This window comes from Gekko japonicus, unplaced genomic scaffold (assembly GCF_001447785.1).
Source record: "Gekko japonicus isolate JY-2015 unplaced genomic scaffold, Gekko_japonicus_V1.1 scaffold7, whole genome shotgun sequence".
NCBI lineage: Eukaryota > Metazoa > Chordata > Lepidosauria > Squamata > Gekkonidae > Gekko > Gekko japonicus.
This window is the reverse complement of record NW_015159711.1, coordinates 1,048,909-1,064,115: the sequence shown is the minus strand read 5'-3', so window position 1 is coordinate 1,064,115 and position 15,207 is coordinate 1,048,909. Positions and strand designations below refer to the sequence as shown.

At 44.5% G+C, this 15,207-nt stretch overlaps 1 protein-coding gene across 1 annotated transcript in view; it reads right to left on the bottom strand.

The window, feature by feature from the left end:
- Nucleotides 1-4,459, bottom strand: part of PINX1 (PIN2/TERF1 interacting, telomerase inhibitor 1) — a 73,825-nt gene extending 69,366 nt beyond the window's left edge. Inside the window, exons 1-2 of the mRNA XM_015419550.1 lie at nt 4,420-4,459; nt 46-155 (exon numbers count right to left, since the gene is read on the bottom strand). Coding sequence (XP_015275036.1) covers nt 46-155; nt 4,420-4,438 — 129 coding nt within the window. The 5' untranslated portion in view covers nt 4,439-4,459. The remainder of the gene's footprint in view (nt 1-45; nt 156-4,419) is intronic.
- Between the last annotated feature and the right edge of the window lie 10,748 nt (nt 4,460-15,207).

Below are 15,207 nucleotides of genomic sequence, written 5' to 3'. Positions count from 1 at the left end.
TAAACAAAAATATCTAATGCATCCATTGCTTGCCATGAAGATTACCTTGCCTTTCGACCAGCCCATCTTTTCCAACATTTTCTGGCCAAATTTTGATTCATCTTTACTCCATGTGCTATTTCGGGGATCCACAGACCATTTCTGTTTGCGACGTGCTACAAAAAGGAGACAAGCAATGAAGGTTCCATCTGGCCAAGCTTCCCCCACTGGCTAGTCCCTCCTCCCTTTAAGGACATCAACAAAACAGTTTCCTCCTGTGATTTGCTTACACAAAGAGGAGTAACTCAGCTACCAACTCTGTGAGATGAGAAACAGAGGACAGAGCAAGGCAATTTGGAAAAGCCAGATGTAGCAGGGCACTTAGGCCACTTCCCTGTGCTGCCAGCTTTTTAAAAAAAGGATGATGCAACAAAGTAGCCACTCAGGTCTATTTCTTACATTTCTCACACGGATATCGCTGGGACTTAGAACTACTCATCTCTGCAGCTGGGGAATGCCCTAAATCTTCCTAGTCATGGGAAGGGAAACTGTGCAGATAGAATTTTACCCATTGGGTCAGTTAAGCCTGCTTTCAGTGTACTGACCAAGGAATTCAAAATCACTAGAAGAATGTGAAAGTGCTTCGCACTCCTGCTTAGCATACATTAGCCCTCCTCAGCATATACACACTTGCACACATACACACACTTTTGCTTGGTTTGTTTAACTCTTACAGTGATCTTTTATTGTTTTTACTGCCTTTGTTTCCTTGCTCATTGACCGTCATTCTTAGGTTGCTTGCTTAAAGGTTCTTGTGGTAAATTATAGCATTATGTTTATTTTACTTTACAATAACTTGTAACTCATCTTGAGAACCTTTCTCATGAATATGGAACACAAATAATTTAAATACACAAGGAAACAGTGATTCCATTGCCACCATACCAGCATCCTCACTTTTTAATATAGTTGCCTTATAATTAGCAGATGGTTAAACCAACTAATTCAGTGTTGTCTGTTCTGGCTGGAAATGGCTTTCTGGCATCTCAGATGGCTGCTATCAGAGATCCTTTAAGTAGAGATTCTGAGGACTGGCGGCCCTTTTTACCGTTATAGATAGGTCAGGCGAAATGCCTGAAGTGTGGATGAATGCTACAGTAGTGCCAATCTTTAAAAAAGGTAACCGTGAGTTGCCTAGTAATTACAGGCCGATCAGCCTCCTCTCTACGATTGGGAAACTTTATGCAAGACATCTGGCGATTAAGCTCAATGCTTGGGTATCTGAACAACGGATACTGGGAATTGAACAAGCCGGCTTCTGTCAGGGGAAGTCCACCTTAGACAACTGTATAGTCTTAAATCACCTAGTAAATAAATACCACAAAGGGAAAGGAAGCAAGTTAATTGCTACCTTCCTTGATTTGAAGGGTGCTTTTGACTCTGTGTCTAGGGAGCTGCTATGGAAGAAACTAATGAAGCTTGGGATGGATTTAAGATTGCTATTCTTGATTAGGAAACTTTATACTGGTACAACCTGTCAAATTAGAGGCTCTAGTAAGGGTACTCTAACCCCAAAAATCATTACTAATATTGGGGTCAAACAGGGATGTATTTTAGCCCCGCTTCTCTTTAATTTGTTCCTTAATGATCTGGCTGCTTGTTTGGAAAAGTCTGAGGGCTATAGTCACTGCCCATGTTTAAGTGGACGACCAATTCCCCTGCTTCTATACGCTGATGATGCCGTCATTCTCTCCCGCTCTGAAGTAGGGATGAAAAAATTGTTGGAGTGTTTCCTGGATTATTGTGACCATAATGGACTTTCAGTGAATTTTGAAAAATCTAAAGTTATGGCCTTTGGGGGATTCTGGAAACCTATGAACTGGAGCATAAGGGGTAAAATAATTGAGCAGGTTAAAAGCTTTAAATATCTGGGGGTCACCTTTCATCATAACTCCAGGTGGGTAACACACAGAACAGAGGCAATTAAAACTGCGAACTGCTGTGTGCTCGCAATTTTGCGGTTTTATTACACTAAGGGTAATCAGTATGTGCCAGCAGCTATAAAAGTGTTTGCACACCAAATTAGCGCGAAGCTACTATATGGTATTCCTATCTGGATTACTGCTTTTAATAAAGCAGTTGAACAACTACAATCCAAATTCCTGAGGAAGATTCTGGGGTTGCCTTCGTGCGTATCTTATGCTGCCATTTGTCTGGAGCTTAATTTGAGACGGTTAGAGACCAAGGCCTGGATTATTACTTTCAGATTTTGGCTACGTCTGCATTTTAGATGTAACCACAATAGCCTTATCACCTATATGCTGGAAGAATCTCAATCCTCTGCGTGGCTTATGGCTATTGAAAAGAAAATCACTTCTATTGGTTTTAACCTGAGTGACCTTGTCATCCGGTCAGAGCTTGAGGTCTTTACTTTGCTTAAACAGAGACTTATTGATATAGAGTTGCAAGAGCTCAGAGCCCTTGCCTCCGGAAGGTGCTCCTCAGTAAGGTGGGCTTATCCCCTTTCTGGTACTCTACCATATTACTTTTTCTGTCTGACTTCACCGCAAATGTGTAGAGCTTATCTGTTGGCCCGTCTTAATGTTCTCCCCTCTGCTATTCTTGAGGGGAGATATAAGCAAATTCCTTATTCAATCAGGTTCTGTGGTTGTAACAGAAGTGAAATAGAAACTGTTGAGCACGTACTCTTACACTGTAAATTGTTAAATGACATTCGAGTGGAGTGTATAGAAGCCCCCCTTAGGATGGTAGCAGGCCAATCAGATAGAATCAAGGTACAATTTCTCCTTGCTTCACGAGATCTGGAGATCACTGAACTGACCGCTAAGTTTCTCCATTGTTTTATAAAACGGAAGAGTAACCCTGATCATATTAATGATTCTTAATTTATAAGTTTAAAAACTTAAGTTTAAAAGTTTGGAATGCCAGTTTATTTTATGATTCAGGCATCTTTTGTATGGTCAAATCTAACTTGTGACAACTTGAGTTAGGCCTGACATACCCACGACTATCTATTTTATAATTTCTCTTGGACTTTATTATTGGGAAATGTTTTAATATTCTATGCCAATAAAAGGTATTTGAATTTGAATTTGATTCTGAGGACTGAACCTGAGACCTTCAGCATGCAAAGCAATACTTCCCATCTGAGCTATGACCCCTCCACTTCCACTCATCTGATCAATCTACTTTCCTGTATTAATCCCCAGCATTTATTGGTCAACTTCTTCCAGTTGACCTTTCCATCTATTACAGAACAAAGTTCTTGTTTAGAAGGGCTGCCTCACTGTTATCTTTTCTATGCTTAACTACTAAAATGAGATGCATTAGGTCTGAAGCTGACTTGAGAGCCATTTTTTCATCTACCCTGACTGCTCCCTTCCCTAAGAGCACACGTCCAGACTAAAATTACACAATGGAAACTATCAAAGAAAGGCTACTTCTTGGCCATTGTTAATCAGGGAAACTCCCAGCCCATGTTCAAACAGCATCTTTAGAACTATCATGTAGCTTTTAAGTTTCAACAATGAAAATAAAAGCTAAGGTCTCAGCCCTGGCACAACTGGAAGTGCTAGAGATATATACTGAATTGAAGTCACAATTTTACCCACAATTGTTCATTTCTTCCCCCTCCCCTCAGCCAAAAAAGAAATCCCCAAGATTCTCACATACTGCCATGATAAAGGAAAGTATATATCACTAAATTCATCTACCACAAACACCCAAACAGAATGGCATATCACTTCTTTCACATGGGTCATATTGCTACTTTATTTAAGTGAATTAATACAAAGAAGAGACTTTAGCTATGTTAAATGGGACCTTAGGGAATGCCATACAAAAGTTTACACCCAGAACAAAATGTTGTTGGTCTTAGAGGTGCCACTGGTCTCAGACTTTGTTCTTCTATATACTCGTGTTAAAAGTTTTTGAGAGCACGTTAGGTCTTCATTAACTTAACTTCCCGGGTGTCAGGAAAAGAAGTTTAAGGTAAGAAACCACGACGGGCTGGGGGGCTGGGGAGAGCTATTTTCTGCTTCGCTTGATAAGAGCTTTCACTAGTCACTCAACTCCGAAGTCCATCACGCTCAGTCCGTGAGCCACAAGGCGCACAGCCAGGCTCTGCCCCGAACCTGACGGAGCAAAATTAAGGCGGTAGGCTTGCGAGTTCTCTTCTCTGCATCCACTAGGCTACACCTTCTGGCACCAGGAACTTCTGCTAATCAGCCATATACCCTCCTCCGCTCCCACCAAGTATCACCCTTAGCTACTCCCACGAGCCAGCCAACGTCTCAAATCTCAGCGTCCGATCCTCGGGAGACGTTCCCCTGCTACCTCTTTCTTCTCTTCCCCCTCACTTGTTCAGTCGCACTGTCGCACATAAGAGAGAATATTTAGCCATGCCGACTTCACACTTACGTTCCGCCAGCATCGCCATCTTTGACCGGTAAAAAGGGCCTTCTTTTCAAGCCGGCGCGCGATAACGTCAAGCGCTGCCATTTTGGCGAGACGGCTGATGCGCCTGTCTAACACGATGCCTGATTAAAACAAAGGGAAGAAATTAAAAGTAGGCGTATACGTTTGGTTTACAAAACAAGGCCACAATTGGGGTGGCGGTGGATGAGGAAGTCTGAAAGAAATTTATTCCCAGCTTCGTTTTTATAACGGGCAATACCGCAGCCAGCAGTGATTTCTGTAGTGGCTGAGGCTGGGACTTGGCGGAGAAGACGGAGGGGTCTTCCGCTGCTTGATTTCTTATAATGTGTCAGGTTCTTTGCTTTTTCGGTCTCAGGGCTCTTGTGTTTTAAAGTCTTACAACATCTTTCTGCATGTAATAGATATACCAGGCAAACTTCTTTCTGGAGTTCCTTCCCCCTATGTGGAAAGGCTAAAGAAGTTGGGGGTTTGTTGTTGACAGTGGGAATGGATGGGAATGATAAGAGGTTGATATAATACCCACCCCATTAAAAAAAAAAGTTACAGAGCAATCCTAAACAGGTCTACTGTACTCATTTGACTTACGCCCAGGAAATTGTTTTTAGGATTGGACTGTTCATCCTCTAGTGAAACCAGTTGGTGGCAAGTTCAGTGTTATGAAAAATCAACCACTTCTTCACTCAGTGCCTCATTAGCAATTTGTCATTACGGCCACTAGCACGGCTGAATTACTAAAGGACTGGGTCACAACGGGTGTTACCTGTAATTCCTAAACGGAACCTCCAACTGGAAAGGCAAAATTCCTTAGGATAATAAGGAATATTAACAGGAAAAAGACAGGTCCTTCATGCCCTTGCAGGTTTTCTATAGAATCTTGCTAGCCTCTGCTGGAAATACAATGCTGGACTTGTGGTGGAAAGTGCCATCACATCGAAGACGACTTATGGCGACCCCATAGGGTTTTCAAGGCAAGAGGCATTCAGAGGTGGTTTGCCATTTCCTGCCTCTGCATAGTGACCCTGGACCTTCTTGGTTGTCTCCCATCCAAATAGTAACCAGCGCCAACCCTGCTTAGCTTCCAAGATCTGATGAGATTGGGCTAGTCTAGACCATCCATACTGGACTAGAAGAACCATATTCTGATATAGCAGGGCATTTCTTATTTTTATGAAAATGATAAAACTTTTCCCTTCTTAGTTTCTTGCATTGCCTTGTGAAACCACTAGCTGGCATTATTGAGTATCCTTAAGAAAAAAAGGATCTCAGGAGCTCAGTTTTATAATATATTTTAATGACCGTTTTCATCAGTGGTACTTAAAGTTTCCAGTTTCCATATCTGGATGGCCATACATAGGTTTGAACAGACATTTGATTTAAAACAGGCTAGAGTTGGACCATAAGGTGCCGAGCACCGAAGAATAGATGTTTTTGAATTATGGTGCTGGAGAAGACTCTTGAGAGTCCCTTGGACTGCAAGGAGATCAAATCAGTCAATCCTAAAAGAAATCAACCCTGACTGTTCCCTGGAAGGCCAGGTACTGAAGCTGAAGCTCAGGTACTTTGGCCACGAAATGAGAAGGGAGCATTCACTGGAGAAGACAGTGATGCTGGGAAAGGTCGAAGGTAAAAGAAGAAGGGGATGGAAAAGGATGAGATGGTTAGACAGTGTTATCGATACAATGAACATGAAATTAAGCAAACTCCGGAGGATGGCGGAAGACAGGAGGGCCTGGCGTGATGTCGTCCATGGGGTTGTAAAGAGTCGGACTTGACTGTGAGACTGAACAGCGATAACAAACCAAGCATCTTCTGTTTTCTCTTCTGCTTAAACATTTTCAATTGATGCATTTCATACAAAGGTATTCTTCTGGTAACTGGTGAAAATACCCTTCTTGGTATACCACAATTACTGTCTGATTGCTATCTCATAATGAGCCCACAGAGGTTCCTTGGCTGTGCCCATTGTTCAGGTGTGGACATCCCCAGGGTACATTCCTTCTTCATGGAAGCTCCATTTCTACCGAACAGGCTGCCAAAGGATGTGTGAAAGGCACCTTAATGGACTGGCTTTTCACAGTGTGTGCAAAACTGTCCTACTGAACATATGAACCATCTTATACTGAATCAGACCATTTGTCCATCTATCTCAAAACTGTCAAGTATGACTGGCATCAGCTCTGCAGGATCCCAGGCAGGGAAAGGCCTGTCCCAATACCTGCTGAGATTCTTTAACTGGATTCTTCCAGTTAACCAGACCCTTCCTCAGGCTAATGTCCTTGGATTGATTACTGCCTGTTTTTATTGTGCATACAAGCTTTTAAGCTTGTTAAATTATATGTATGTCTCAGTTTTTATTTTCAGCTGACTATAAGCAGCTTTAAACTTTTGGTATAAAGGATATTTTTGAAATAAAATTATTAGGTAAGCATTTCTTTGTGTTTGCCACAGTGTCTTTTCAACATGAGTTGATAATAAAGTGAAGAGTGACCCTGAGCTACTGGATGTTCCTTGTCACGGATGAATCATAGCATTCTCCTGCACATCTGGGAGCAAAAGGGACTGGATTGGCAGATCAGAGGGTGTGATTTACAAGTGACTTTCAGCCAGGCATCTCATTTTAGAAATTCATCACCAGGATATACCGTTGGTTATTTGGCTTCGACTGAGGACATCAGAAGAAACACTCATGTTATTCAGGAATGTGCTAATTTATTTAAAATTTATTTAAAAGTCTGAAAAGCAATTATTTGATATCTATAACAATAAAAATATTTACATGGAGAAATGATTCTTTTGTCTGAGGTGTGCTGCTTTCATGCCTAGGATACAAAACATCAACATTTTAAAAAGGTCAATGGTATTCAATTGCAGGCCTGCACCAAGAGTCATGTCCCTGTAACAACAGTCCTCATTTGATCCTGACCCTGATTCCGCCTGTTTACCAACTGCTGACAAGTTCCATTCCATGACGCTTTATATTGGATTGAGAACTTCATTACTTTCTCTGGACTATTCTAGCGTTGCTGTGTGTTGGAAATCCTTGTGATTGGCTTGATAATCTAAAATGAATAAAACATAAATGGTTATTCCAGATGGGTAGCCATATTCTTTAAGTAGAGGAATAAAACAGGAGTCCAGTGGCACCTTAAGGGCTAAAGAAAATTATCCCAGCATTTCATGAGTCAGAGCTCACTTCATCAGGTGCACTGAAGTATAAATCCACCAGGCTGATATACACAATAGAAAGGGGAAGGGAAAGTGCAGGCAAGGCAGGATATAAATTGAAATAAATAAATAACAGAGAGGCCAATTCAAGACAGGATACAATCCAAAGTGTAATCACTTCACAACAACCCTGTGAGTTAGGTGAGGCTGACAGAGACTGGCCCAAGTTCATCCTGTGAGCATCCACAGCAGTATGGGGATTTCAACCCTAGTCTAACACTCTTAGACCCTAGTCTAACACTCTAACCAGTACACAATGTATGTTTCAAATGCATTTTTATATGAGTAGTGGTGATATGGTGAGTTTTAAATCTGAATAATAAAAGATTATGCTGATGCCTGTTCTGTCCCACTCTAGGCTCAAAGCTGTTTGTCCACTGGCATCCTTGGGTCTGAGGGTATAGCTCAGTGGTAGAGCATTTGACTCCAGATCCCTGGTTTGAATCCAGATGCCCCCTTCTTTGGGGAGGGGCTGTGGCTCAAAGGCAGAGCATCTGCTTGCCATGTAGAAGGTCCCACTTCCCAGTAATAGAGACTCAGCATTGTGTAGTGGTTAAGATTGGTGGGCTCTAATCAGGGGTCGTTTCGTAGAAAAAGAGCTAGGGGAACTCATTAGCATAACTCATTAGCATATGCCACACCCCCTGACATCAAGGGCCCGGTTGTGGACCTGCAAGGCCGGCAGGAGTGCGAGGAAGCCCCGCCAAGGCCCTCCCTGGCCCTAGGCAGGCGGGGGGGGAGAGGCGGGGAGGAAGCAACTTACCCTCCCTCTTCTCCTGCCTCCTCCTGGCTGAATGAGGGTTGGAAGCGGGGCGGCCAGAAGCAGGGGGCGGGGCTTCATCGTGTGCCCCGCCCCTCACCCAGGGGGACTGCGATCCCCCACGTTCCCCCCCAAAATGACCTCTGGCTCTAATCTGGAGAACAAGGTTTGATTCCTCACTCCTCCACATGAAGCCTGCTGGGTGACCCTGGGCCAGTCACAGTTCTCTCAGAACTCTCTCATCCCCAATTACCTCACAAGGCAACTGTATTTGTTTGGCCCCGGTCACACAGGCGGGATATCGCGGGGGGGGGAGGTGTGGCTAATTGCCCTGGTGCAGTTTGATGCACGATTATGTGATCAGATGCACCGGCGGCACACCACGGGTCCTTCACTCGGCACCGGCGGGTAAACGAGGGACTGAAGGGGAATGCCACACGCCAGTGCGATCACACCACGGGCGTCTGGAGGCAGCCCATGGCAAACATTTACTAGTACCTTGGAGGTACTAGTTTTTTAAGGCGTATTGTTGGCAGTAAGCCACGGGTGCACTCCCCAGATGTTGGGGTGTGATCGCACCCAGATAATCCGCCCACCATCCGTGCCTCTCCTGCGGCAACTTTGCCGTGTGACCGGGGCCTACATTTGATTTCTGAATCGCTCCATCCCTGAGTACACAGGGCTCTGGGCAATTTACAACAAGTTAAAACATACAAAATACAGATTAAAATCGACAATCAATTGATCTTAATTACTCAGTCTCCAGATGGCATCTGTAATTTGACTTTAAAACCTGCTCTGGGCTGTTCTTCCACCTCACGGGCAGGTTAAGGAGGAGGCCGAAGTGGGCAAGGTAGGAGTAAAGAGGAGGGGGCCTGCTAGGATGGAAACTGTTGCTGTCCTCGACCAAACGCCTGGTGGAACAACTCTACCTTACAGGCCCTGCGGAATTGCATTAAGTCCCGCAGGGCCCTGACGGAATTTGGCAGAGAGTTCCACCAGGTTGGAGCCAGGGCCGAAAAAGCCCTGGATCTGGTCGAGGACAGCCAAATATCTTTGGGGCCAGAGATTACAAGCAGGTTGCTCTCAGCAGAGCATAATGCTCTCCCGGGGACATACCAGGGGAGACAGTCCTGAAGATATGCTGGTCCCAGACCGCTCAAGGCCTTAAAGGTCAGTACCAACACCTTGAACCTGACTCAGTACTCCACAGGAAGCCAGTGTAGCTGACGCAGCACAGGTTGTATATGTGCTGTCCTTGCCGTTCCCATCAGGACTCATACTGCTGCATTCTCGATCAGCTGGAGTTTCCGGATCAGTTGCAAAGGAAGGCCAGTGTAGAGTGAGTTACAGTAGTCTAATCTGGAGGTGACCTTGGCATGGATTACCGTGGCTAGGTCAGGGTGCAACAAGAAAGGGACCAATTGCTGCACTCGGCATATATGGAAAAATATCAGTTTAGCAATATTCATGACCTGGGCCTCCATGGTTAAGGAGGCGTCCAGGACCACATCCAAACTCTTGACGGAGTGTGCTGGTGTTAGTGGTGCCCCATCAAGCATGGGAAGTGTATGCCCCCGCCCTGATGTACCCCCCCGCCACAAAACCTCCAGCCTCAGCCTACTCTTTCTTAGCCATCCCACCACATCCTCCAAACCCTCAGCCAAATTATGCAGGGTGGTATCTGGGCGGCTGTCCAGTAGCAGATATAGCTAGGTGATCAGTGTACTGATGGCACCCCAACCCAAAACTCTGCACCAGCTGGGCAAGGGGGCGCATATAAATGTTGAATAGCATCGGGGAGAGGACTGCCCCCTGAGGAACCCCACATTTTAAGGTGTACCTGGCTGACATCCTCTCTCCCTCTGCTACCCTCTGTCCCTGACCACAGAGAAAGGAGGCAGGCCACTTTAAGACTACTCCCCAAACTCCTACGTTGGTGAGGCGGTGAGTCAGAAGATCATAATCAACTGTGTCAAACGCTGTGAGATCAACCAACAACAGCTGCGCTGACCCGCCTCGATCCAGTTGTCTGTGGAGATTGTCTATCAGGGCGACCAACACCGTCTCCATCCCGTGGCCTGGGCGGAAGCTGGACTGGAATGGAACCAAATGCCAATGTGTCATCCAAGAAAATCTGGAGCTGCTTGGATACCACTCTTTCAATCACCTTACCCAGAAACAATAAATTTGAAACTGGGTGGTAATTGGCTGGGTCCATAGGATCCAAAGATGGTTTTTTTTAAAGAGCAGTACTACCACCTCCTTTTTCAGACCGTCCAGATAGACCCGTCTCCAGGGACAGATTGACAATGTCCATCAGTGGACCCCATAACCTCTCATCACCAGCTTTCACCAACCATGAGGGACATGGATCCAAGAGGCAAGTGGTTGGCCTAACAGCACCCAGGATCCTGTCAACATTGGCAGAGGAAACCAGGCTGAAGTTATCAAAAACTGAATCTGAAGACAGCCAAGGGGCCTCCAGTTCACATACTGTATCAATACTGGCGGGTAGGTCATGGCGGAGTGACAAGATTTTATCCGCAAAAAAGCTCACAAATGCCTCATAGCGGAATTGCTAATATTTTGGTTCCTCTCTGAGAGGGTTGTCAAAGATCTAATTACCCTAAACAATTGTGCTGGGCGTGAGCTAGTGGACACGATGGAGGCTGAGTAGAATTCCCTCTTCGCAGCCTTCACTGCCACCTCACAGGCTTTCATAAGTGTCCTAAAAGCTGCTCTTGAGGCTTTGTCGTGAATAGGCCGCCAAACTCGCTCAAGTTGTCTAAGTTCTCATTTCATCCCCCTAAGTTCCATAGTATACCAGGGAGATGGTTTTTGAGGAGAACGAAAAGGATGTCATGGAGCGACTACATCGATGGGTTCAGAGAGACGGGAGTTCCAGTCTTCTATTAGCTCATCCAATGAGTCGCCGGAAGGCATCGGATCCTGCAGAGTATTCTGGAACCCAATTGGGTCCATTAGTCTCTGTGGGTGAGCATAAATCAGCTCGCCGCCTAGACAGGGGAGTCAACCAGCCAGGCCTTCAAAACCAAGTGATCTGTCCATGGCACTTCCTCCTTCGCAGTCAGATCCAGATCCATCCGATGCCAAAGATCAAATCCAGTGTGTGGCCCATTTGATGTGTGGGAACTGATACAAATTGGGAGAACCCCAGTGCTGCCACGGAAGACACGAAGTCTGAAGCCTGACTGGAGGTGGCAGCCTCATCAGCATGGACACTGAAGTCCCCCAAAACTAATAGAAGAAGAAGAGGAGGAGGAGGAGGAGATTGGATTTATACCCCACCCTTCACTCAGAGTCTCAGAGCGGCTTACAAACTCCTTTCCCTTCCCCTCCCCACAACAGACACCCTGTGAGGTGGGTGGGGCTGAGAGAACTCTGACACAAACTGCTCTTTTCAAGAACACCTCGGCCAGAACTATGATTTGTCCAAGGTCATCCAGCAGCTGTAAATGGAGAAGTGGGGAATCAAACCTGGTTCTTCCAGATTAGAGTCCACGCACTTAACCACTACACCAAACTGGCTCTCATAGCCTCGGGAACTCCAAGACCCATCCGGCTACCACGTCCAACAGGCTTAGCAGGCTGTCGGCTGGTGCATTAGGCAATCAGTACACCAGACATACAGCCAAGCTCTCCTCAGTGTCCCATACTAGACCAACACAATCAATACTGGCGATCTTTGGGATGGGGAGTGGTTTGAAGGAGAAATCCTCCTGGGGAGAAGAAGGGAAGGTGTCAGCCGCTTTGAGACTCCTTAGGGTAGAGAAAAACGGAGTATAAAAAAAACTCTTCTTCATCTCCATTTACGGGTTCAGGTAGGAGGCGATGTGAAAGACCTCTGCTTGAGACTTGGAGAGCCACTGTCAGTTGGAGCAGACAATACTGAGCTTGATGGACCAAGGGTCTGATTCAGTATAAGGCAGCTTCATGTGTTCATGTGATCAGTCAGTGGCCATCAACGTGCCTTACTCTACAGAGCAGCTCTTCCACTGGCAATCACCATGAATCCGGTCTGACTGTTTTCTCTCACAACAGCTAGGCAGCTGCCTGAGCCTTCAAAGTCACAAAAAAGTACATCTTGGACCTATCTCATTCACAGACATGGTGACCAAAATGAGTATGGCATTTCCATAAAAGACAGGAAGCTAACCTAAGACTCCTTGATTATTACAAATCTCAAAACAGCAATTTTTAAGTTCCATTGGAAGGACTCCTGCAAATGGACTTACCTGTGTGGTACCACACTTTACACATCAGAAGAGGGACTGTGACTCAGTGGGAGAGCCCCTGCTTTGCATGCAGGCAGTTCCAGGTTTAATCCCTGGCATCTCCATTTAATAGATCTCAGCCAGCAAGTGTTGGGAAAGATCTTTGTGAATTTTTAAAGGGCCACTGCCAGTTAGAAACACAGCACTAGATGGACTAATTGCCTGCTTAGTGTAAGGCAGATTTTATGTTCATCATGGAACCAATTGTACTAGAATTCCAGCATGGTGTATGGAACTTTTCCCTTTACACAGTTCTTGGACTGGAAGATGGGGGATTTGTGTGACAACCAGGAATGTACCCATATATGCAGAATCTGAGCTGTATTTACCAGTATCTTAGATAATCTCTTGTGTTGGGCAGTCTCTTCTCTAAATGCTGAAAATCTTCCTTCCATTTTTCTCCCTGCACAATTTTCTGCACTACATCTTTTCTTTCAGGTCAGTGAAATACAGTTCTTGGATCAGCAGCTGGCTGGTTTAGCAAATTCTTGTGCAGTGATTCCCTTTGGATGCTAGCTGGCCTCTAGCCATTCCGACTTCATCCTGCTCAAAGCCTTTGGACAACTGGCATTTCCAAACATGCCTCATTGGCTTTCCTTGCTCCCTGTCATCATATTCTTCCGAGAGCAGAAAAAGGCAACAAGGTCACAATTGGTTAATCACAGAGCAGGCATCTCTTTTATCAGTTCTGTGGCAACGCCGGGAAGAAGTGGAGAACACCACGACTAAACTGCTCTTTTCCTATGATTGTTTCTTTGAGGCCAAATTCAACTGGGGCTTACTTCCAAGTAACAAGGATGTCAAGTAATTTATACTCAAGCAAAGTGTGGGATATAGGTCTGCTTTTGTATCAGCTGTCTCGTTTTATATGTCACGACGGGAGTGCACCAGTTGCCGTTGATAGTTCTGTTGTTTGACCACTGCAGCACGAGCGACCAGGTGGAGAGAAAGAAGCCACACCACAGAAACAGTTATTATTAAAATGAACTGTTTATATTATCTCAGTTGAGTCAATACAGTATAATGTATTAAAATGGAAAGGTACAAAATTGAAATAAATACTTTCTGAGTCATGTATAAATCTTTTGTCAAGATGACATTTTTTGTTTTTTTGTGTTTTTTTTGTTTTGTTTCTTTTCATCAGTACATGTTTCAATAACACATTTAAAATGACATTTAAAGTATCATCTAAAATATGGTTCGTGGAAGAAAGACGCTCAACTAAAAAAAAATTTGGCTTGTTTTGGCATGAGATTTTGACATAATTGGGGTTCCCCAAAACCACGTAAATGGTGGTAAAATATTAAATGCTTCAACTCATTTTTTAAAAAAATAAACAGGCTTTACAAAACCCCCTCTGATCCTTTACTCAACCACTCTCCTGGGTACTCTGCACTTAACAATATATACATTCATTATTGTCCAAGGGAAGACAGCCACTGACTTTCATTGAAAACAGCTTGGCGGAGTAAAACTTAATAAATATTATGCGGCTGACAGTGACAATTTATAAAGGATTTTTTTGTTTAAGAAAGGATACGTTTCATCAGTAAAGAAAAATTGCACAGAAATAAAAAAAATAAACATATTCATGGAAGAGGGGAAAAGGCAGTTATATGCAGTCTAGGTCTGAAGCAAGAAGCAATAGCCACAGAAAGGAGTGGATTTTTAAAAATCTAGGTAGAAGGGAATCACCTTACGCAGGTTAACATGTAATCTGACTCACACTTATTTGGTATGAAGGTTCACTAAAATCGACGGCCTTGATTTCAAAAAACACCACCACATTGAGGGTTGGGGTTTTAGGTTTCCGCAAACTCACCCCTTTAAGCAACAGACAAGCCACAGGGGCTGTTCAAATACTGATCTGCATGCAATTCTCCTGTTGGTGGCTTACGGAAGCAGGAAATGGAGTAGTATGCACATACCACCACCATCCTGGCCCATAATATAGAGTTATGCATGACTAACAGTGCAGTCCAAAACAGACTTACACCTTTCTAAACCCATTGACGTCAAGAAGCGTAACTCTGTTTAGGATTACACCATAGGTCCGTGACATGTGGGGTTTGTGTGATTTATGTTTTTTCTCTTCCTTTATTGAAATGTAAGGATCGTGAAAATCAGGTGATTTGTGAAGGTGCCTGCCTCACACACAAATTCTTCCATGAGATGAAGAGTGTGTGCAATCTTGGTTCCCCCCCATACCTACTGTTTGTTAATGCCTGAACTTGTCTTCAAGCCCTGATGAGTTACAGGACAGCGATTTGAGTCAAGTCACTATCTTCCAAGCACAAGCATGATCTCTTGAAGGCAAAGCCAGAGCTAATCGATGTCATGGTGAAGCCATTACAGTGTGATATGTTTTAGGGCTAGGATGGTTTACTGGCATGCTTATGGGCCAGGAGGGAGGTCACACCTTCTCCCACCCATGAAGAACACCATCTCCACGTGAAGATCAGCCAGGTCCCAGCCATCAACTAGCCA